We start from the raw sequence: 26199 nt of genomic DNA, 5'->3' as shown, positions 1-26199 counted from the left end.
GTTAAAAACCGTTAAATTTACAGGTAATTAATCAATTTCCCGCGAAATCTCCGAAATCGAGATTGATCCCGAGACCTATTCGCGTTCATTTCGCAAGGTGCATTGGTTTTAGCAAGTCGACGTCTTCATTAATTTTTTAAGTTCAAAAATGTTTTGCCAACGTAGTGGTTCTAACAACACCTCATCAGCTGATTCCATCTGTTCCACCAGCAAGGTTAAGGCAGATAAGGCCCCTTTCCTGCCTAAATTCGACATGCTTCTTGAGGTAAATTTCTCCCAATTTTATTCTAATTTTTTAATCCTTTTCTGTTTGATTTTTTTTAAAACACCTTAGTTAATTGGGTATAATTGTTTAGCATCAGTTTTCGCGTTTTTCATATAGGTATAGATATAATTTTTTGAATTTGGGTGCGGTTTATGTTATCTTATATAGTGTAAGATAACGAAAAATTACAGTTGCAATCTTCAAAACGGCGGATAAGCGCCATATTAGGATGAATTACATTAAACTACGAAATATATATTAATTAATGTAGGTATGCCTTTTATTTTAATTTAAAGCCCTAAAGCAAAATAAATGCCCAAGTAAAAGAAATCTATTGAATCTACATATCTCTATATCTATATTCGAAAGTTTATGACAAACTACTTCTATTTTGGGAAAGTGCCTATTTAAGTAGGTATATATATAAGTTAGTATAAAAAACTCATTAAATTGAATGGATTGAACATTTAATAATATACATTTTCAGTAACCAAATTTTGCAAAAATATGTAACATCTTCCTATGGACTCATAATATATATTTTATCTTGACCTAAGATTGTTACTAACCAAGATAGGGCTTATTGCCCCAGGTCATGCACTAGTTCTCCATCACATTGGCATATTAATGAAAATATTCAGAAAACTTTAGATATATTGCCCCAAGTTAAATTTAGTTTCTGCCCTATTAGCCAATCTTTAGCCAAAAAAACTGACTGTTTTATATAAAAAAATCAGTTAACATCCTGACATTCGGGACTGTTATGCAACAACATAATTTTTCTAAAAAAGTTGTAGGTTGCTTCTAAAATGAAATTCTCAAGAAAAAATATTGTTTTTTTATGATAAGGTTGGTTCTGTAAGGTTGTTTGCCAGTGTCTTCTAAACACCAATTATTTTAGTGAAATCTTAGAAAACATTGGTCGAGAACTAATTTATTATTAAGCTAGTTCGTCATCTCCAGTTTTTCTTGTGAAATTCAATAAACGATTATTGAAAATGCCAGTGCTAACTGTGGAAACCATTTTATATGTTCCATTTTATGAGCCTTAACTTCACAAAAAGTTTAAAATTAGTGGTCAACAGCAGGATTATTTATTTATTTTCTTAAGGATACAAACAGGTAAACCCACTACAGTATCCACTCATAAATATAGAAGCAAATATAAACTTGCAAACACTAAAGTTAAATACACTTACCAATTGCTAAACCAGAAAAAGACTATTAAATTTTAAATACTAATCTGTAAATACTAATTCCTACACAAAAGACAAAGTCTGGGACACGAATTATAGTAGCTCTCTCTTCAATACACCTCTCAGGTTTTTCTGGGTTTCAAAAAAGAGATCTATGTTATTATAAAAATTTGATAATCTCATCATTCTACACAGTGGAGATGACTGACAACTGTTAGTATTTCTGAAAGGTAAATTAAAAAGATCACTACGTCTTAACTGCCGTGATGGAACATTAAACCTCAACCCCTGCATCAAACATGGACAATCCACTTTATTATTCAACAGTTTATGCAAAAATAAAAGGTCTGAAATTTTTCTTCTGTTGTCAAGAGTAAGTATACCAAAATGTTTTCTTAAGTTTCTAAGTGTTATCACCTAAGTCATTAGGAACAATATTTAAATTATCCCAATAATAAAGACACTTTAAAAATCTGTTCTGCACAGATTCCAATCTATCTTTATAAATTGGGTAAATCGGATTCCAAACAACACACCCAAAATTAAGCTTGCTATAAACAAATGCATAATACAAAAAAATATAGGATCCAGAGGATTTCAATATTTTAGCCTGCCTATTAATAAACCCTAACATTTTATACCCACTTAACACTAAGGTATTAATATGTTTATCAAAAAGTAACTTCTCGTCAAAAATGATTCCCAAATCCTTCACATCTTGAGCCCTTTTAAGATCAACATTATTTATATTATAATTAAATTGGATTGTTAATTTATTTTTAGTAAATGAAATAAACTGACATTTTTCAATATTTAAAAAAAGGCAATTGATCTGACAGTATTCAACAAGGCTTTCTATATCCTCTTGCAGGAGCTGGCAGTCTTCGTGTGATTTTATAGGTCTATAGAATTTAAGATCATCTGCATAAAGCAAAAACTCCGAGTTCAAATTCAAATTTATTAATCATTTTGGTTATATTATAACAATTTTTTTATTTTATTTTTTTAACTTAATTATATTCAATAATAATAGTTAACAGTCATTGTTTTTAACATACACCTAGATGTTGTAACATCTGTTTGTGTATGCTGAGAAATCACAAAATTTTAGTAATAATATAAAATATAACTAACCATAATCTACAACTAAACAAAAATTCTCCAATAAAATTTCCCTTCCCAAAAATATTTAAAAAAATTAAATTTATCTATATTTGAATAAATAAATTTTCTACAGACCTTACTAAAGTTTTTAATATTATTTATATTTTTTAAGCTGTTTGGTAAGATGTTATAAAATTTCGGGGACAAGTATCCTAAAAATCGTTGCCCTATAGTTTTTTTTATGTTTGGTATTTTTAGGTGTCTGTTTATATTATTTCGGGTTGTGTAGGAATGACTAACATAATTCTTGATTTTTTCTGATTTATGTGTATAAATGCATGTTGACAATATGTAAATTGAGCGTATATTAAAAATTTCTTCAGAATATAATTGTTGTGTAGGAAATCTTTTTTGTTTTTTGTATATAACTTTTAAAATAAAGTTTTGTACTACATTAAGTTGTTTTAAACAATTCTTGTATAGACCTCCCCAGACAATCACCCCATACCTCAACAAGGACTCAACCAAGGATTTATAAATTAAAATTAGTAGTTTTTCATTTAAGATATTTCTCAAAATATGAAATCGATAAATAAGTTTACAGATGTTTTGTGTTAATTTTAGAATGTGTTGGTCCCATTTTAAATGTTTATCCACAATGATACCCAGATATTTAGTAAATGAAACTTCCTTGATATCAATTAATTCAAGTTTAATTTGTTGAAATCTGGGGCGATTAGCAGCTGTTATAGAAAATGCAATATAGTTTGTTTTTTGACTATTGAGACTTAATTTAAAAGAATCCAGCCAGTTCTTGACTGTTGCTAGACCAAGTTCTGCAGTTTTTTTTGTGTCTCCCCAAGAAATTCCGTGAAACACCGCAACCGTGTCATCTGCATATGATATCAGTGACCCGTCATGAATTTTAAGATTGGTAAGAGCGTTAATATAAGTTATAAAGAGTATAGGTCCAATAACTGTTCCTTGTGGAATTCCAATTTTTATATAAGATGGTTCACTAATCTCATTATTTATTTTTAAAGACTGTTTTCTGTCCCCCAAGTAACTTTCAAAGACCCTTGACACTGGACCTCTAATACCATAAGATCTTAAAGTATCTAGCAAAAGCTCATGCGGTACAGTGTCAAAGGCCCTTGCTAGGTCCAGAAACACTGCCAAACACTTTCTATCACCATCAAAAGCCTGATTCACTCGCTTTGTTAATTCGCAGACAGCATCGGATGCGCTGAGCCCCCCAATGAAACCAAACTGATTTTGTGTTAATATGTTATTTTTTTGTAAATAGTCAATAAGTCTATCTTTTAAACATTTCTCGAAGAGCTTGGAAAAATTATTGATCACACTTATAGGACGATAGTTACCTATTTCACATTTATCACCTGATTTATATATTGGAGTGATTATTGATACTTTAAATTGAGTAGGTACTGTTCCTGTTTTAAATATTAGGTTGATAATGTGAACCAATGGTTCAATAAGGTAAATATGAAATTTTTTTATAAATTTTGAGCTAATAGTATCTATCCCAGGCGCGGAATTGTTTTTTAACGAAAAAATATGTTTAATTATTTCATTCCTATTAGTTGGTTTTAGAAACATTGAAGATACACTGTTATGATTAATTTTGAATTGTTTTTTTGGTTTTTTTATTTGGTTTTGCATATTTACTCCTACGTTTATAAAATACTGATTACAAAAGTTTGCCATGTCTTTATTTGAAAATTCTTTGTTATTATTTTTTATTTTTATTATGTCATTTCCTTTAGTAGTAATTTGATTTGTAACCTCATTTATAACCTTATACATTTTGCTCATATTATTCTTAGATTCCTCAATTTTTGTTTTGTAATAGTCATTTTTACATTTATTTATTATTTTACCCAATGAGTTTCTGTATGTTTTATATTGTTGTTCTTTTTCCAAGCTATAATTTTTATTTAATTTTCTTTTCATTTTGTCCCTATTTTTTATTGAACATATAATAGCAGCAGTTATCCAAGGTTTTATTTTTTTAATTATTTTTTGTTTTAATATATTTAAATATATCAAGTGTTTAAAATATTTAAATATATCATTTATAAATATTATGAAAAAAAGGGGGCCCAAATGAGATCCTTATTATGATGAATTTGTATTGTTGAGACAACAATGTGAGTACTTAAGAGAGTTGTGCTATCAACAATACATTAATAAGGTGGAAATGAATCTCGCTGGTCAAGGTACTTTTGGTCATATATTCAAAATAAAAGAACTGGGTTTTAGTCTTCCCTCCAGAATGACATACAATAACAGGATTAGTATGAATATCTCGGATACTGCGGACAGGTTTGCAGAATACTTTTCATCCGTCTATTCAGATGAGCAAGTCAATGACATACCATCTTTTGATTTTGATAAATCAATTTGTCTGAGCACTTTAACTCTGTCAACGCAGGATGTTTATGAGGTTATTACTTCTCTAAGAATAAGCTCTGCGCTGGACCAGATGGGATTCCGGCATTCTTCCTAAAGAAATGTGTTTGTGTTCTTATGAAACCAATACTGTTCATTTTTAATCTCAAATACTGTTCAAATCTCTAGGTATTGGTTCTTGTCCCACTCTCTGGAAGAGAAGTTTTCTAAAACCCATTTTTAAATCTGCTAGTAGAAATGAAATTTCCAATTATCGGGCTGTGTGTATCCAATCTGAGTTGCCAAAGCGGCTTGACTGCCGCTAGTCAGTCATAGGATTGCCTGGAGTTTTAAATCTTTATTTAATCCTGAGCAATTTGGATTTATAAAAGGCAGATCTACTGATGCTAATTTGGTGCTGCCGAGAAGGGACTTCAGGTAGACTCAATATATACAGACTTTTCCAAAGCTTTGGATCGGGCCCTGTTTTGTTTTCCCTCTTTTTGATTGATTTAGTTTGGAAACTTGAAAATTGTCGTGTGCTAATGTTTGCTGATGATGTGGAGCTATTTAGGCTTATCACATCCCTTTCTGATGCTGTGCTCCTGCAAAAAGACCTCAATTTGTTCTTTGATTGGTGCCACTTGAATAGAATGTCCCTTAATATCATAAGTGCGATAAGATTACTTATTCTAAGCAAAGAAACCCTATTGCTTTTCTTTATAAAATAAATAATGTAGCAATTGGTGTCAAAACAGGTTTCTGACTTAGGAATATTTATTGACTCCAGGTTGTCTTTTAAAAGTCACATCAATCAGGTGACTGGTAGAGCAATGAAAATGCTGGGTTTTATCCAACGGTCTACAACTGATTTGTCTTTGTTTACTTTTAGATTACTTTATTGCTCTCTTGTTAGGCCCATCTTGGAGTATGTCTCAAATGTGTGGTCCCCATCATATAACTGCTACATTGAGCAGATTGAAAAAACTCAAAATAAATTTTTAAGGGTGGCAGCTTTTAGATGTGGTTACAGGAGACAGGAGTATTACTATCAGTGAGTCAGGAATAACCTGAACTTACCCACATTAGAGTCACGAAGAACATTACTCGACTTATGTTTTATGCATAAGGTTTTAAATGCTACTATAGATTGTCCGGAGTTATTGTCTCGTTTTAAACTTAGGGTACCTTCCAGATTGAATAGACAATCAGAAATATTTTCAGTCCCATTCCACCATACCAATTATGGCATTAATGAGCCAATTACATGAATGGCTCGAAGTGCTAATGGTCTGTCAGGACAGATAAACTTTTTTGACTCTAGAATTACATCTTTTAAGGGGCAGTTAAAGAATATTATTTCGTAGGGGCTTTAATTAATTAACTCATCTACACCTTTCATTGATTTATAGATAGTTTTGTATCTGAATATATATGTTTGTATGGGTATGCTATGTAGCACTTTTGTAAATGGATTCCGTAAATAAATAAAATAAATAAACTTATTTGTCACTACTTAATTGTATTATGTAAGCCTAATATAAGCCAAAATCTTCACCTATAGAAACATTTATGGCAAAGTTTGGAGCTTTATTTGTCCAAAAAAAAACTAAAAAAATTTAACTGGGTCATTAAAATAACATTAAACATTTTATTAAGTTTTTTGTTTTTAGTTGTCAGTTTTCTTTTTTATTCAAATTTCTTAATTTTTTTTATTATGTGATTTTTTTAATTACTTAGTTGAGTTTTATCCTATTCTATATCTATATTAATCTGTAGGTATATATTCTTTTTCTATCCTTGCCATCTTAATGTTATGCTGTCAAGAACTGACATTTAAATGGTCGACAATTATGGCATGGTGGGCCAGAATTGCTAAGGATCAATGTTTATTTTGAATACTTTAAAAGAATTTATATATTTTTTAAAACATTGAAAAGTTGACTTTTTAGCTAACTAGTCGTAGTATTAACACATTGACCCTTTTTAAAACAAAAATCAACATCATTTTATTGTAACAAGTTTTTACAATAAATTCAAACAAAGGCTTATTTGTCTAAAACACCAAGGTGTTATTGACAAAGTTGTGGTAATATGGAAATTATACTAGAACAATCATTAGACTTAAATAGATTATTATTGGTTATTAAAATACATAAATTGTATATTTTAATCTTCTGTAACAACTGGTGGAGATGATTAAATATTTTTTTACTCCTTTAAAAAAATTATTTTTGTGTTAAACTAGAAATAGACATATTAGACAAGCACTAAGTGAAATTAATGTGTCTGTGAATTGTAATGAACATAGAAAGAAAAAATAAAAAAAGTGAGTTATTTTAGACGCACACCCCATAAGTCCAGTAAGACAATTTATCAAACTTTAGTAAATTTTTATTTATTTATAAATTAAAGTTTGACATATACATTTAGCAAATTTGCAATACGCCCGCAAATAATGAAATCGTTGTATATCGGTTATATTTTCATTTTTATGAATGAGGGATTCAAAAACATCTCTAAACTCAAGCCGATTATGTAACCCTCCATCAAATGTCGGCAAATTAATATCTGGTAACTTGACATTTTGTAATGCATTTAACGCCGATACACACTTTGAATTGGATTTATTAGACTCACTATAAATTTCTATTTTCATGGAGAAAATTTTTCGCAATTGAAATTTGCAAATAGTACTTATTTTCAAAGTCAATCCTCTCATCATATTCCTTATTTAAATCGTTTTCATCGCAAGAAGCCTCTATTTTATTTTGAAGATCAGAAAAATACTGTAATAATGTACCCTCAATACTATCAATACGTGTCTGTAATTCGACAATAACTTGTTTAGAAATTTCTAAATTTTTATCTTCACAACAATTTTTAACATATTTACTGAAATTAGTTAAGGATGCCTTTACACTAACCCTTTGCCTCTTAAGTACTTCCATTTTAATGTGTTATTGATTTTGCAACCTTAACTTCATATATATGTAAATAAAAAATAAATGATTATTTCGCAGAATAGAAGCGAGAAGAAATTCATTAATCACTTACATGTGTTGATCCCCAACTCCTTCGGTGTTGCAAACGTCGGTGCTAACCACTTATTTAAAAACAACTGGCATACTTGGTTGCGGTGACGTACTACAGCACTAAACTTCTAACTTTCAAACTTCAAAAAACTTATAAATTTATGCCGTTAAATACGGCTCAAAGAATGCAGAATGCAAAAAACAAAATATATACCTATAGTACACCTGCAGTAAGACCCAACTCCTCCAAGTCACACCCAGAAAAGCACATCCTCTGACAACTATTACATTAAAAGAATCTTACCCATTTTAGTACAAAACCTCTAAAAACCATAAAATTAGGTATATCTGCTGTAGAATTTCATATAACAAACATGTGGAAGGCTTTTGACAAATCGCAAAGAACCACTGCTGCCATCATTGGGATCCAAGTAGAGTTTTTGCAGCATGTGAAAAATGGCATCATTTGTGTTTATACCCAAAGCAAAACCAAATTGAGATTGATTTAAGAATCTCTTGGCTTCTAGGAATTCTATTTTTGAGTAACTTTTCTATAAATTTATATAAATGGTAATAATGATTCTGGCTTGTAATTGGATGATAATAACAAGCTCTTTGACCTGCTTAAAAATGGATACAACAGTTTTCTTCAGTAAATTGGTAAAATCACCAAGCAAAAAAAGCCATTAATTAATTCAATCAGCCAATGCAGTGAGAGCACACTACGTTAAATGCATAAAAAAATGGTAATAGAAATGTCATCTCATCCTGAAGCATGATTTATTTAATTGCTAAGAGGAGGTCAGAGATTTCAGCTGTTACAGAACTAAAATAAAGAGTTTCTAGACACACCTTATAAAAGAAGTAAATAATGAATATGTTTATGGTGGTTATTATGATATTCCTGTTAATTTGAGATAGATTTCATTTGATTAGGCTTTCGTAAACCACACACAGAGAATATCCAATCCTCCATATTTCCTTTTGCTTATTACTTGCTGACTCTAAATGACATTTGAAATATTTGATCCTAGCTAACTTCTAGCTAGCTTAATTCTTAGATTTGATAAAAAATATTTCTCTCCTAAAAAAGATATAAAAAAGTGTGTGTAAGCATCTCACAGTTTTAGAAGAGACTTAAATCTCTAATTATCCAGGATTTTCTAAATTTTGGTTTTTTATATACATGGGGAATATACTATTTGAGTTAGTTTATGGTAAAAAGACAATAGAGGATTATTAGTTATGCATGGTTTTTACCAATTGGCTCCCAAGCAAGCCTGCTTAAATGTTGTAAAGTTTTGGTGGAAAAATTAGGTCATCTCATCTTTTTATGGTTTTCAATTCTGTTAAAATATCACTAGATGGATTTGGTGAACAATAGATACCTATAGATTATAATTAACAAACTTAAAATATCATCATATATGACAGAAAATTCAAACCAAAATTCTTCACCGAGATCAACCAAAGTTTTTACCTCGTTAACATTTTTTCAGTATATTACCTTGGATATACATGCATATTTCAAAGAAATATTTTAGTGGTATTACTAGGTTGGTATTTATATTTAATCCAAATCTTCTTTTTTTCTTTTCTCTTGTTAATATTTTTATTATTAGCAAAAGTACATAAACATTTCAAAAATGTGAAATCCTTGAGGGCACTCAATAAATTTAAAAAATATTTTTTTATATCTTTGACTTAAGATATATGCTTGAAATTTTGAATGTCATTTTACTCTCAGGCCTAATTCTTTATAAATTTATTGGAAACAAGAACAATACATATCTACAAACATACATTTTTTAAATAAATTCTCATTTGCATTCTAAAAATTTTAAATTATATTTCTTTTATTATAGAAATATAAATATATGTATAGAATTGAAGGATTTATAAAGTCGACTTGATTCAAGTTTGGGTTAATAAAAGCTTGTTAAAGTTAAGTTTAGAAAAACCAAATGATAAAATAGTATTAATAAGAGGATTGAAGTAGCCACAGTATAAAGGTGTAAAAAGAGAGGTTATTGCGCTTTTCACAGTTTTTCAGACTGTTTTTCCTGAGCTGACTATTTTTCTCCATATACTTAATTTTTTCAACAACATGAATTTGTTTCCTTTTTTCAACAAAAATTTTTTTTCTCATATCTTTGCATTTAAAATTGTTTTGTATAATAATTAGTCTCCAATGAACCCAACAAAAAGTCATAAATAAAGATTTAGTTACCATTGATACGCAAGGAATAACCTGTTTCCCAGTTTCCTGGAAAAAATAGTAAATATAATAAAGATTTATTTAAAATAATAAACAAAATAGAGAAAAGATTTACATTTTTAAGTAATTTCTTGACACCCAATATATTAACTGAATATAATTAAATAATTAATTATTCCCAGAATATATGAGTCCAAAGAGAGCAGCAAACATCTGGACTAATAGAGTGGCATTACTACTAGTATATTTGGCATGGTATAGGGTATATAACTGGTTTTATTCTCTTTAATCTGAAATGTAATTATTCTTACTCTAATGTAATTAGTATTTTACTTTTTGTTTTAAAACCAAGAATTTGGCAACCATTATTTTTTTATGAAATGAGTGATATAAAATTATTAACACAATATATTAACATAATTTATGTCCCACTGTAACATTGTATTTTGAAGTACATTGTTATGTTGTAATTATCAAGAATGACTAGAATTTTCATATATTTTGGTTACTGGTTAACCAATTGACCAACTGATTTGTATTGTCCTGTAAGCTTTAAAATTATTTTTCATAAAAAAATAATTCAAGAAACACAAATTTCTAAAATGCCAGGATACAAATTAAACCCATTGCTAAAATTTATATTTAATAAAAATAACTAATAAAAGATTTATGACTTACCCCCCAACTTCAATCTGTATTAAAAATACCAAAAATTTGAATCGATTGACTATTACGAAGTACCCTTTATAAATATGACAATTTTTTATAATAAAAATTAATATGACTTAAAAATTTCTCTTAGGCAAACCCAGGATACCACATCATCCAGCAAAATGACCAAAGGGTTTTCGAACCTGTAGAGGCCACAAAGTTCAATAACTACCCGGAGGGATGCGAAGTTTTCGTCGGGAACATCCCGGCAAACGTTTTTGAAGACGTCCTAATCCCTCTGTTTCAGAAAGCGGGAATCATTTACAAGTTCAGGCTTGTAACGGATTTAGATAAAGAACGTAGAGGTATACGTCCCATTTGTAATTTTAATAATAATTAATAAATTGTCTTATTTAATAAAGTGTCTAGAAAATGGACTATGCATTATAAATAGTGTAAAACAAAACTGAAAAATCAGTTTTCACTCTCAACATCCTTCTTAATCTTTTTACAATACTCATGTGAGCAGACTAGTCCGAGGTTTGATGTAGCTATATTACAGTATTATTTCATTTATTAATATATTTACTATATAAGAGATTATCAAGAATCTGAAATATTGCAACTTCAAAAAATTAAAATAAATAACTATAAATCAGAAAGTTACTATAAATTAAAAAAAAAATAATTTAAAAAAAATGTACTATATAATTAATTTGATAATACACAATTTTTAGGCATTATAAGATTGAAGTTTTATTTTTTTCTTAGATAAATAACAGCTGTATATTTTATTATTTGTATTATTATAATGTTTATATTGTATCCTAAATACTTTCCTTATTGGTACACTTAGGCTATGGCTTTGTATGCTTCTTCGACCCGGCAGACGCCCAACAAGCCATAACACTCTTCAACGACTACGAAATAACAAAGGATAATAAATTAGCAGTTCATCTTAGCAACCCCAAGCGCTATCTCTTCATCTGGAACATTCCAGAAGAAAAAACGCTTCAAGAGGTCGAAGACGTCTTCCGTGGCTATTTCAAAGGAATTACCGCGGTCACCATGTACCCCAATCGCCAAGTAAGTAATTAAACAATTAAAAAAATAGGTTTATCGAGATTTTGAGTCAGGAAGTAGAAAAAAGGAGAATGGTACCCGCCGATTCTTGTTTCTCCTTTTTGGCTTCTTCAGTCAATAAGCAGAAACACATGTTGGCGAGTACCATCCTTGTTTTTTCTGCATGTAAAATTTGAAAATAAGGCTGTGGCTTCCATTGACAAGGGCAAATATGTTCTGTGGTTTATTAATTTTTTCTATTATATCTTTAGCTATGGTATTACTGCATTTGCTAAGATCCTATTTTTAGAACAGAAGGCAGCTTGTTACAATTAATAATGAAGCTATGAAATAGTACCTGATAACTCAGGAGGCTATCCTTGAACTCTTTCTTTTATATGAAATATAATATATATTTTAATGGTTTGTTATGTTATATTTAAATGTTTTATAAATTCTGATGTTTTAATTTTACTGACCAATTTATTTATTTTTTTACGTGTTTCCATTTATTTCTTTTATTCTCTGTTTGTTTACTCTATATTTAAGTCAGCTTTGTCAACAACATTTTTATGTTATGTGAAAATAAAGCATATTTGATTTGAAAAAAAAGTAAATATCACACATTATACATTTCTATGATTGTAACATTTATGAGAACAACTGATGAAAACAATACTTTTTTGGGCAGTGAAAGAATGTGGTAAAAAGACCCTGAAGTATGATGAAAGTATTTAAGGCATTTTTTTTTTGCTTATTTGCCGCTTCTCCGACGTCTAATCCGCTCTCGTGATTGGTCACTTTTTGCATCTTAGAAAAGTACTTAAAAAAAAAACCTCACATCAGAATGAGTTGAAAATTGGTCAAAGTGTTTCTTATTCGATTCCGCTCAGATCCACTATTTTGTTTGGCGATCCGTTATAATCATAGATAAACAGTTTATAGGGGTTAATGGTATATGGTTATAATTTACATTTTGTGATTTGCTATTATTGGCTTCCCTCGTCAGCTGTTCAGGCTGGCTTGAATCTTGGTCGGGCGTTCACGTCGTTGCCAATTTTACCGATGGTATTTTATTTACAGTTTATTAAATTTTAAGATAACCAGATCGAATATCACAAAACAAAATAGTGGATCTGTGCCGAATATATGCGAGAATCTGTGTGCCGAATTTCAGGCAAATCTGATAAAAAATTCTTTTAAATTTGTACTTTTTTCCGATTTCCTTGCTTTATTGATTTTTCGAATAAAACTGTTTTTAAAACGTTCAAGCAGTTTTTAAAGGATGGCGCCACATGCAGATCCGAACAAAGTCAGGTTAGTTTGCTTTGTTTTGTTTATTTTGGATCTTATCCAATTGCAATTTCTAAACTTTGCTAAAATGTCAATGTTATTTTATTATAAAACCTATCCAATTGGGCAAAAATTGTGGGTTGCAACACTAATTGTGAATTTTCATGGAAAATATAGATTAACACTTGTTTATTTAGCAAATTTCGAAATTTGTTATTTGTGAGAAACTTGTGCAAGAATCAAAGTATCTGGAGAAAAATACAAAACAAATATGTGTGAACTTTAATGATGTTATTGATAGTGTCTTCTTCATGCCATACCAAGCAAAATTTTGACTTGAGCAAGTTCAGATAGGTTAATCTCTGAGAGTATTATTATGAAAATGTAGTGTAGTATAAGTAAGTGTAAAACATGTGTATGAGTAAATTAATAATAAGCTGTATATTTCTTTAATATTAGTATTACTAATTAGTATTACAAGCCTAAGTTGCTTATTCTTCTCAGTAACTTGTTTATTTGTAATTAATTAGGAGGGTTATATAATGTGAAATAATTTTGAAAATTGGTAAATAGACATTATTTATTTAGTACCCTTGTTCTTTTAATCACTACTTAATTTACAATTACATGCCCATTTTTAAAAAGCAAGGGTTTATTACATACATGTATATGTTAGTATTGAACAAAAAAAATGTAACTATCAAATTAGTTAGACACATAAATTAGAACTTTTAAATAGCTTAGTTCATATTTTTGATAATCAAATATAATTTTTTTTGAGATTCATATTCCTTTTCTCATTAAGATTAGAAACTAAGCTCGAGTAGCCAAAGAACAAAAACACTATATCAAAAGATAATAAATAGTTATCGGTAAAGCTAGTAATTGCCAAATATTTTTTAAAAATTTAGTGCCATTACAATTAAGGTACTTTTAATTACACTGTGGACATGTACCTCTATATATTGGCCAATTATTCTCTTTTATAATTAAAATTTTAAAATTAGTTTTACTTTGGTCTTGCCTTGTTTTAACCTTTTGGTTCTCAAAATATACTCTATTAGCATGAAATTAACATTTGAAGCATTATTTTTCAAGCGCATACAGGTACTGCATACCTAGGTACTAATATTTATATAGCTTTTCTATTTTGTTAAAATTCGATGTAAATTACTTTATATTTCTGTTTAAATATTAAATAAATAAATAAATGTTATTTGTCAAAATGTGGTTTTTTCATAATTTTATTAATAACAGTTTCCCTCAATTTTTCTTATATTACATTTGAAATACGTGTATAAAATATGTTTATGCGCACATTAGTTATTAGGACATTAAAAGATATGAAAGGAATAAAGGCAACACTTATTAATACCTACATTGCTTTAGCCAAACAAATGATATTAGGTATGGAGATTTCTTATCTAAATGCCCATTTTTAAACATACATATATTTAATTGTAACAGCTGTATTTTTGGAGTTTAATTATTTTTTTCAAATGATACCCTTATAGGAATAATTCCTTTTTTTTTTAATCATTTAAAAATATCTTAAATGGACAGAAGAACACAGAGAGAAAATAATTTAGTCAGTAACAAGGAAATTCCTCTATATTTTCTTATTATTTGTGATACTCTTATAGAGTACCTTTTATGCAATGATGACTTATTTATTTTTAATTTTAATGATTTCTAAAAAGCAGAATGAAGACTTAAAATTCATTGTCAGAAGCTGTTTTTTTAACTCTTTTTTTTGCAACTTTTTTCCTGTTTAAATATTTTAAATCTAATTAATCATATTTCAAAATAATCAAACAAAAATGTAATCATATTTAATTCAGTCAATCATAAACAAAATTAAAACTTTTAATAAAAAATTACCAATAAATAAATGTTTTATTAACTAGGAAGCCAACTTCTATTCTTTATTTGAAATCAATTTAAGCTTTACAAAAAAGTCTTATATAGAAAAAAAAGTTAAAAAAAAAAGATTATAAGAAAAACAATTTTAATTTTTTTGGGAATAAAAGATGTTGGATTTAAAATAAACCCTGAAAAGATTGAGAATTGATAAAAATATTTCAGTTTTAAATTTCCACAAGTAATTTCTAATTTTTCGTTGTGATTTATGGTTTAATTCCAATTATGAATTTTTCAATGGTAAGGTTTTTATATAAAAAAAATCATATATACATATGATAAATAAATATATATATATATATGTCGGAGAGTCATTATTTTTTTTCAGAATTATTTTCTAAAATCTTAAATGTGATACCTTATTTTAAAGGTAATTGAATTCTCTTTTAACGCATTTTTTTTTAATTGTATGCATTAATTAAAAAAAAAAGAAAAAAAAGAATAATTAAAAAACGATTTCTCTTTATTAAACGATTCATTGCTTCTTGAAAAGATATTAAAACTCGTTAATTTTTTTTATCAGAGAAGTCTTTTGTGCTTTATTTTAAAAATAAATTAAGACAATTTCCTTGGAAAAGGTAAATAGCCAATGGCCAAAGCTATATGACAAATTATAACATTGTTTAATTGCATGCAGACCATGTGATAAGTACATTTACAAAAAAAGCAATGGCTTGCAAAAAGACCGCATTGTTTTTTATATGATATGGTATATTTTTTGCAACACGATAAATTTACTAGTTTATTATTAGGTGCTTATTTGTAATATTCGAGAATTTTTTTTTTTTGTATTACTGTTGAAGCGATCTCAAATTAAATTATGTAGGAAAGGTACCTACGAAGCTAAGCACGATTATCATGTAGGTTAAAAAAAGGGACCATGAAAAAGTGTGACTTTCTTTTAAAAGGCGTAGTATTTTAAAATCTTTTTTTTTTAAACCTGTAGAAAGTAAAAGTAAAGTATTTAAAAAAATTATGAATTTTTCCGTAAATATTCGAAAATTAAATTAAAATCTTTAAATTTTATTTTGATAAGCATCAAATGACGCAACTTTGATATGACCGTTGATTGAAGAGGCGAGATTCCCTTTTCAATCAACGATATGACCTAACTGAACCTCTAACTTTTGAGTCTTAAAATCACAGCACTATACGAATATTTTCTTCAACATTTTGTAGTAAAATTATCGCAGCGACTCCAATAAAATAACAGCCATTCAAATAAAACTATAACAAGGTTTTGTTATTTTATACTGATAAGTCGGAAAATAAATGAAACTTCGTAGGGTCAAATAATCCCCATGAATAGGTGTGTAATTTATTGTGTGTTTAATTATTTTGTTCTACGGCTTTAAATAATATCAGAAAAAAGCGAATGAAAAAAACATATAAAAAAGAGAAACGTTTTTGGCTCAATTGTGTTAAATAAAAATAGTAAAAAATATATTACTTTTATTAAATAAAATTGTTATTGCTGTTGTACTGATTTCCTGATTTCTGTCACTAAAAATAAGCTTAACATAAGATGAGCAAAGACAAATAAATGTGCTCCTTTTATGAATGGAAAACACCAAAATATACCTAATTTTAGAAAGTATTCGCAATTTAATCATATCTGTCCTGATTCCACCCTGTATAGAACATATAAACCTTTCACAATTTTTGGGTTCAACAAATCGATATTCAAATATTTTTCTTAGTGACTACTAATACAAAAACAAAAATATTTTAATTTTTCAAAGAGCTTATAATCTATTTATACCCTTCAAAACAACACGGTTCTGTACAAACCAAAAATAAAGGCAAATAATGAAATAAATATAGTTCCCAGAATTTTATTTCCGTCTGGTCACCCGCCGCCGCCTCCCCTCTTCCCACAGCTTACAGTGGCGCTACAGCCAACGGTGGACTTTTACGAAACTAACGATTTATAAATAACATGTTACTTGCGTCATCTGTCGGAAAATTTTAAAAGTTGGAAGTCTAATATGGCGGCCAACTACGCCCCCTTATGTTTAAAATATAAAACATTCCACCATTTTAATGCATATCAGATAGACATGTATTCAGATGTTTTACCGGAAAAACTTCAAAAAAAATGCTTAAAATAGAGTTATAAAAGTAATATTTGATTAAGATATTCAGATTTAGGCATTATGGCCATTATGACTATCCAAAGTAATAGTTTTAATTTTTTTATGTGAAAACTGTGCAAGTCAAAAATGTTTTTTATTACGAGAAAATTCAGTGGTGTAACTTTTTCTTTTAAGAAAATATTCAGGTCAAATGCCGGATGAACTCCAATGACGAGTATAAAAATTTAAATTGTTTATAGAAAAAACGCCATGGATGCATAGAAACTGTATCAATTTTCAGAAAAATATCTACAGGGGTATCCAATTTATCGAAAAAAGTAAGTTTTTTCTTTCAACTTTACCACCCTGTATCGTAAAATCTAAGACATCTACGACATCTTAAAAGAAACACTCTGTATTTGCTTTGTATTGAAGAAATAATAAACTGAATTAAACAATTTACCAGATTATAATCGAGTCAATACGATCTTAACCGATCTACTATTAATTGCAGAACCCAAACCACAACCGTGGCTACGCTCTCATAGAATTCGGATCTTGTTTTGAAGCATTTGAAGCGTTAAACCGACTGTACCCGAGAAACTTATTCGCATGGAACCGGCGTTTGTCTGCGGACTGGGCCGATCCAATTCAAGAATGTGCCCCACAGTACCAACCGTCAATCATATTCCTTAGCAATTTGCCTCGTGAAGTTACCAAAGAGGAACTCGAGGAGGTTGTCAGGGCCTTAGTGAGCCCATTCGTCATCACTAGCGTTTACAAGGTGATGAGTTTTGCTTTTGTGCATTGCCCCGAACCATGCCTTGCCGATTTTGTTAAGGATCGTTTGATTGGTAAAGGTTATGTTTTTTTTTTTTAATTTGTGAATGTTGAAATGGGTTTTATAATTGTAGGTTTTACATTGTTCGGTCGCAAAATCAATATTGACTGGGCCGATGTACAGGAGTGCAGCAGCCAGGAAGGTTCCCAAATGAAGCCTGAGAACTGTTGCTCGTAAGTTGCAATTTGATTGTTGCTAATTTTTTAGAAGGTTGTTTATTGCTAAAGAAATCAGGAACAAAATGCATTGGAAACAACCAAGCTTAATTCATCATTTAATTTCTATGAAAAAAATCACTTACTTAAATTACACTCTCAAACAATCTTAAAATAAATAACTCGTTCTTAATAATAAATTAAAACCATTAAAAATAAAAGCTCTGGAGAAGATGGGCGACTGTATCATTGTTTTCTAATGTACTTAATAATGCTCTGTGCACTAGGCAATAATCTTAAATATGTGGTTTCCTTTATGTTTAAATTCAGCTAAAGAAAAATTGTAATTTTTTAATTTTTGAAAGATTTATTCAAGTATTAACGGTGGTGGGGTAGCCATCTTTCTGTGATTTATCAAAGCATTTGATTGCGTGAATCATCGAATTCTGCTGCGGAAGCTCAGTAAGACTTTGAGTATTGTCCGTTTCATGGTTTGAATATATATTTGTCAACGAGTTCAGAGAATTTAAGAAACTGTAACCACTTTTTATTAGATTTCTGGTTTTTGTAAAAATTGACTGATGTTGGTCTTTAATAAGAGTCTTTAATAGAGTGGCACATATGCTAAAGGTAGCATATCAGTCTGGAGAACATTAATTGGTTTTTTTTTAAATTTTTATATAATTTTTAATTTAATTGTTTATTTAAAGTGCAGTTGAAAGAACCTTTACCTGGCAAATTGGTTCTCACGTAAACAAAAGGATGTAAAGAAATATAACACATAGTAAAACACAAAATAAGGTTTTTAACAACACTATAATAATTATAATAATTATTAACAACACTATATTGTAAAAAAGAATCTGTAAATACTCAAGTTCGTTGTTAGGTCAATGTTCGTTGTTTAATCTTCCACTTAAATAAATCATTGAATTAAATAAATCATTAAAAATTATAAGACAGTTTCTTGTTAAAAGTACAACCTCTAAAATCCAAACTCTGTAGGCACCGAAGTTATAAAACATTGAAAAAAAAATTAATAACCCGCTAGTATGTAACTACCCTTCGGCTAAAGGCAGCAACCTACCGCACAGTACACTGTAAAAAAATCTATGAACTTAATCAAATAAAAATAAATAAACCTTTCAGTGCGGTTGCTTACGTATACTACTGTATGAAAATCAGGATAGTGAAATTAAAAGGGATTAAGTAAATATTATTTCAGTAGATATACAATTTACATTACAGTGCAAATTGCTAAGAAAGAACTTTAGAAAAATGCTAAAATGATATAAATTAGCCAATATCATGACATGCTTACACATTGCTCTTATCTGGTTTGACTTGTTCATTGTGCAGATTCAAGGACAGCAGCTGACTAAAGTCCAATCAGTAACGTTATAAAGGGGCTATAAATCTTGATAAAGCTCTAATTTATGATGGGAAATGGGAACAGCACCTTAGATGGCTCGGGATGGTCTTGGGATGGACCTTACTTAAGATCTGCTTTAGGACCCGGCATAAGACTCTTAAGATGTTGGAGGGTCTTTTATAAAGTGTATTAGAGTAATCTTTCACCTTACATGACTAGTGTTGTCATGAAGAAACTACGAGGTCGAATCCCAACCTTGAGCAATTGAACCTGAAGACCACACCATTTGGAAAGAAAGTCAAAACGCAATTTCTGAGTACCTCTTCGATAGATAATCTCACGTAGGCCCAGTTTTACAAGAATTGACAAGACAACATTGCCGTGCTTAGCTTTAAGTTGCAGCGAGTATGGAATTCAATCTAATCCCAAAAAGCAAAGTATTCCAATTACAGGAAAAATAATAGCAACAACAGCCCGGTATGGAAAATGCCAATACGTAAAAAAGTTGATCCTTGAGCATGGTCTATGTAACCAATCACAAAGACAGATAGATGGAAAAATCACGTTAGTCAGAGAGAGAAAAACAACCCGATTCCAGTAAATTGCTTAAAATTCAAAGCGAAGAACCGCCAACGCCATCTAGGGGTTCTTATTTTTTTACAATGCCATTAATCTACTTTACACTAGATGTCGCGATCTGTACTACTCATACAATATTAAATTGTTACATTATAAAAGCAACCAAAAAAAATACAAACGCTACAAAACAGTTTTCCAGAGAGATCAGTCTTGGTTCCATTTCTGAATTATCTGTACATTTCTTAATAATTAAAAAAATTACTTTGTTTTTTATAGCAAATCCTAATTTTATAGCATTGCCCCAATCAGCTTAGACAATTAGACCATTCTTTCCGCTCTTTAAAATTAAAAATTTTGGTGTAATTCAAACGTTCTTGCTCTCAACCTCGCTAAAACAAATATACTCTCATTTAATGTGTCCCGGGTACATCTACTATCTATAGTGTGGATTGCCAACTGCCATACTGAAGCTAAATTCTTAGGAGTTACGATTGATAGAGTTAAATTTTGATTCCCAGATACCATCTCTTTCAAAATGAATAACAGTTATTAAAATTGGACACAAACTATGCAGATAGGTATATTTCACTTTGTTTGAGTCAATATTAATATATGGTATCTGTTTTTGGCAATTTTGCAGCTACTAGCTCATAGACTCAATTGTTGTCCTACAGAAGCGATCAGATACATTAGTGGGGCTAGACATAATTTATAGAGATCACTGCGGCCTTTTTTCATAAAAGAAAAAAAATTAAGTTTGTACAGTTTATTTGTATTAGAGACTACATGTACAGGATTACTTTCCCCGTATTTCTCAAAGCAGAGGATTTTAAATTCGTTGTAAAACACAATTGCCTGAAAAGCGTTATTAAACAACGCTATAGAGTAAAAAACAATTTTTGTGTTTTATTGTAATTGTTTTTTATTACGATTTTCAATTTCTCCTAGTTAAAACACATCAAGTGCTTATCTTCAATTTCTAATTTACCGTACGTCTATACTGACTTGATACAACTGAACAATACTAACTGAACGTAAATGAGCAACTTTTCTAATAAAAAATATAACAATCTAAGGTCGGTGATGCCAAATTAGCATTTGCTAACCATTTACTAAACTCCATTCATTTTTCATTTTTTTTTGTATGTTGATCTGTAATTTTACTTTTAATGTGAAGCCTTCCCATTAATAATTTGTTATTACAAGAGAGGGACACTAATTTTATAAATGAAAAGCACTGGTAGACTGATTTTCCAATTTTTCTAATTGATAATTATTAAGATATCAAATAAAGGTACTTTTTGTTTATTAGGTCCTTCAGGACCGTCAGGGGTACGGCCAATCCACGATCATCTCGCTCTTACAGATGTAATAAAGTAAGTTTTTACTTGGAAATAGTGAATATATATTTATATATTATTTTTTATCGCTTTTTTTAGGAGAACTTGTTTTTTTATTATAACATTTTATAAGCGTTCTTCATAATATGCCTTATTTTGTTAATCGTATTCATAGTTTTCTCTTTTTGGTCATAACCGTCCAATTGTATGCGGATGAACGGCAATTAGTTTGGAATTTATAAGCAATTATATTGTTATAGCATCTAGTTATAGTAAAGTTAATTTTCTGCAATTTAGTCTTAATTTAACTCTTTGTCTTAATTTAATTTTTTCACTTTGTCTTAGTTAATGATTAGCAATGTATTTTAATAGCAAGCATGAATTTAGTATTAGTCGTTTTTATGTTTCAAAATTTTTTTGAATTGGTGTTAAAGGAAGTGTTTCCTGTTGTCCTTGTTATTCATAAGGGATTTTTTTTAAATAAGTAAAATATTGAAGGTATGTAAGAGTTAAAAAATTTTGTAATCTTTCTCAGCTTTAGATTAGCCTTTTTGTATAGTCTAACATTTGTACTGATTGCCTTTCGACTTTTGAAATAAAATGCTTTGAGTAAAAATTGACTGTATTTTTATGAATTGTAAAAAAAAGATGTTTTTTCTTTGCTGTTTATGTAATGTGATGGAATTAAGTTTTGTTTTTGTAATAAATGTAGAAAAATGAGTAATACGTTTCCGGATAAATTATTATTTATTGACAAAATACAGAGACATGTACATTAAAAATTATAATGTTAATATTTGCACTAACGTTCATGCTAAGAACGTCTTATTGCTGTGGGTTTAATGTTACATGATCCGATATGTAAAGAATATACTTGTTAGTAAAAATTTGCAGTCAACAGCGAAAACAATTAAACAGTTAATAATGTACATTAATAATGCATAATACGAAAATTGTTTGAATAGCAGAAATTAATTTGTCTCATGGAAGGAGCTTTCAGTGAATTGAAAATGACAATGCAACTGACAATCGAATATCTTTGGTCCAAGTTTGCATCCATTGGACAACGGACGGAACAATAGGGCCTTGTAACTCTGAATCTTTCTGCTTTGAGTTTGTGGATATGAAGTAGGGATTATTAAAGCCAGAGGTGGTAGTATTGGGACAGGTAGCGGTAGAAAGCCTTCTAATAAAATAATTCGTATATCACAATATTTTTACTTTGAAGAAGGTATTCCTCCACGTAGATGTCTCGATCTGACAGATTTGGCGAGATTTTTGAGGATATCCGTCTACCCAAGTGGTGTAAAGGCGAAGCAAATTTTTTTTTTAATGACAGACGTATGTTTGGAGCATTGACGTTAGCGTATCTGTAAAAATGAGTAAAGGTAAAGTTATTGATAGAAAAGTTAGATTAATCATAATTAACCTATATAAAAAATATATAAACTGCACAAAACTACGCCACATAATAACTTACATGGCAATATACAGGGTGTCCGGAAAAAGGAGGCCAATCCGCCGGCCACATATAGGGTGGACCAAAATAATGCGACTTTCGTTATGCAATTTTTTAATTGGGCGCTCGGTATTCAATATATAGGGCGTCAAAATGAGAAATATAAAATCGTTTTTTTTATGTAAGTCGAGTGTTTCATGAGGTATTAAATTAAAATTTCGTGTGAGAGGCTCTTTTGGAACGAGAAATTGAATTCCTAATTACTAAATTATTAATTAAAACGGAATTATAATTCCGTTTTAATTTAGAATATGCACAGGGATTCTAAAATCACACATTTATTTTGTGACGATAACGTCCCAAAGATGGCGTCAAGTGAAAGTCGTCTTCATTCCGAAACCCGGAAAAAGCGATTTTACAGATCCCAAATCGTACCGACCTATCAGTCTCACCAGCTTTATGCTGAAGGAGATGGAGAGGCTGATTGATCGATACCTTAAGAATAGCATCCTGGTCAACAAACCACTGCATGTGCATCAATACGCCTATCAGGCGGGCAAATCCACGGACCTGGCCCTACACCACCTCGTTAGGAAGTCTCTGCCTCTGGGTGGTGGCAAGGCCTGTCTGGGTGCGTTTCTAGACATTGAAGGGGCGTTCGACAACAACCCTTTTGCATTAATCTGCCAAGCACTCGAGAGCCGCGGCTCAGAACCCTGTTTGGTTAGCTGGATAGAGGCCATGCTCTCGAAACGTCATGTATCTGCCCAGCTCAACAACGAGATTGTCGAAACGTTGGCGGCTAGGAGCTGCCCGCAGGGAGGAGTATTGTCCCCTACCTTGTGGTGCCTTGTGGTCGACAGCCTGATAAATCTTTTAAACAATGCTGGCCTATACACACAGGCCTACGCTGATGATCTGGTAATCCTTTGCCCAGGAAAAGACGCCGTCTCAATGCGGGGCCCTATGATGAGAGCCCTGCGTATGTACATATGGTGCCTCTCGGGGGGTCTCAGGATTAACCCCAAAAAAGCAGAGCTCCTACTATTCACGAGGAGACGTAACTTTGGCACGCCTCCTGCAGCTGCACGCCACCCTCTAGGTGGCGTGCAGCTATTACTCCAGGACAGTTCGATTTCTGGGAATCAAGTTGGATCCCAAACATGCGCGCTATGGGCCTGCAGGCGAGCGCTCGGCAATACCTGGGGTCTGTCTCCTAAGATCTTCCACTGGATCTACTCGCGCAAGACCACCTCAAGAAGCACCTGCAAGAAGACCTCTTCTCACATACGGGGCTATCGTTTGGTGGCCATGTACGGAGAAAGCGAAAATTCGTGCTCAACTGGACAGAGTCCAATGTCTTGCATGTCTCAGCATAACGGGTTCCATGCGGACGGCGCCAACTAGAGCGCTTGAGACTCTGCTGAGCCTTCCGCCTCTGGACCTCGTTGTGCAATTCGAGGCAATGAGGACTGTGTACAGGCTATACGTCCTCGGCGAACTACGTGCTGGTGAGACCGGTCACGCAAAAATTTGGTCACGGGCCATACAGGAATGTCCTCTCCTTCTGATGGGCAGTGACTGCATGGCTCCAGTGACTGTGGACTGCGAGGGATTCGTGACGCACATTGCAGGCAGAGAGGAGTGGCAGCATTCCAACAGACCTGCATTGCTAAATAGGGGGACCATCTGGTACACAGATGGTTCCAGAATGAATAACAGAGCTGGATCAGGGCTTATTGGTGGGATCCCACATACCAGTAGGGCATACTCGTTGGGGGAGCACGCCACTGTTTTCCAGGCCGAAGTATTCGCTGTATTAAAATGCGGACAGAAAATCCTAAGGACACCGCAATACAGTCGTATCAATATGCTCGGACAGCAGAGCTGCCATTAAGGCTATCACGGCCGCAAAGGTAAGCTCCAAGCTTGTACTAGAGTGCATAAAAGTCCTGAAAAAACTGGTACAGGTTGGATGCAGGGTCCAGCTCGTCTGGATACCTGGCCATGCAGGTAATGAGGAAGCGGACTCTCTTGCCAGACTGGGATCCGCGAATGTGCCGATGGGGCCGGAACCCATAGTTGGTATCGCCAAATGCGTTGCGGTCGGGTCAATGAAGAGTCTGCTGGACAAGTGGACCCACCGAAGATGGACTGAGTCCCCTGGTATAAGACAGGCCAAAGCGCACATAGGTGGGCCCTCTGCCTGTCTCACTTTAACCGGTCACTGGCACTTAAAAAGCCATCTCCATACTATCGGTATTGCGGACAACCCAGAATGCCGATGGTGCTGTGAGGAGGATGAAACCGTTGACCATGTAGTCGGAGAGTGCCCAGCACTCACGCGCGCCAGGTTCAAATACTTGGGTAACACTTTCAGTGTACCGAGCGACTTTAAGTCCTTCAGACCAGAGAGCCTTATCGGTTTCTCTAAGGCTGTTGGGCTCTGGTAACCCCCGGTGGGGCATAACGGGTCCATCAGGAGACCTATATGCACAACTGCCTTGGCAGCCCACTCTTTCGTCAATTCTAATTCTAACAATGTCAATGAGTTATTAATATAACATTTTTGAATAAGTGCGATACATCGTTAATTTAGGAACATAAGAGGCTCTTAAAATCCGTAATAAAAAATCGAGGGCCGTATTTAAAAAAACATACTTGATGATGACAGCTGAAATACGAAACGACGGTTTAAAAATCTAACGACACCATTTTGTAAAATAGAAAAAGGAGCAGTAATTTTATTAAAAATTACTTATTTTAAATTTCAAACTCGTGTGCAATAATTATTAATTATATTAGATAATCTAATATAATTAATTTAAAATAATTAATTTTTAATGAAATTACTGGAGGGGCGCGCGCCCTTGCGCGCCTATTAGCAAGCCGCCACTGAATGAGAATGAGTAATTTATTTTGTTATAAACTCCTGGACAAAATTATCGCACCACTTGATTTTTAGAGATTTTTTTTTAATAAAGATAAAAAAATAAGCAAACTTATAAGCATTGTTAACTATGCATTATTAATTAACAAAAACAATTATATTCTATTTAACAAAACGAGATTTAAGTAACTAAATTCAATACAAGGAAAAGCATCGATTTTCACTAACTTCAATTTTGATGCAAAAATAAAACAATAGACCCATAATGAATTCTTAATAACGTGTATTGCCACCTCTAGCTGCAATGACCGCTTGAAGTCTTCGCAGCATTC

The 26199-nt window shown here is 31.3% G+C and overlaps 1 protein-coding gene across 1 annotated transcript; it reads left to right on the top strand.

Moving 5' to 3' along the window:
• On the top strand, positions 1-21905 carry LOC126746444 (probable RNA-binding protein 46). Its single transcript, XM_050454698.1, has 7 exons — positions 1-265; positions 11033-11246; positions 11738-11967; positions 17746-18085; positions 18146-18245; positions 21491-21554; positions 21618-21905. Exons 1-7 carry the CDS (start codon positions 149-151, stop codon positions 21648-21650), a joined length of 1098 nt encoding a protein of 365 aa, XP_050310655.1. The 5' UTR covers positions 1-148; the 3' UTR covers positions 21651-21905.
• Positions 21906-26199: the final 4294 nt, after the last annotated feature.

The sequence above is a fragment of the Anthonomus grandis genome, chromosome 2 (assembly GCF_022605725.1).
Source record: "Anthonomus grandis grandis chromosome 2, icAntGran1.3, whole genome shotgun sequence".
NCBI classification, from domain to species: domain Eukaryota; kingdom Metazoa; phylum Arthropoda; class Insecta; order Coleoptera; family Curculionidae; genus Anthonomus; species Anthonomus grandis.
Note: the sequence above shows the minus strand (reverse complement) of the source record. Positions and strands in the feature narration are given on the sequence as shown.

Coding starts and splice junctions, on each gene's coding strand:
- LOC126746444 (XM_050454698.1), top strand. CDS start 149: ATGTTTTGCCAACGTAGTGGTTCTAACAACACCTCATCAGCTGATTCC. Junction 11,968..17,745: donor CCATGTACCCCAATCGCCAA/GTAAGTAATTAA, acceptor TATTAATTGCAG/AACCCAAACCACAACCGTGG. Junction 21,555..21,617: donor GCTCTTACAGATGTAATAAA/GTAAGTTTTTAC, acceptor CGCTTTTTTTAG/GAGAACTTGTTTTTTTATTA.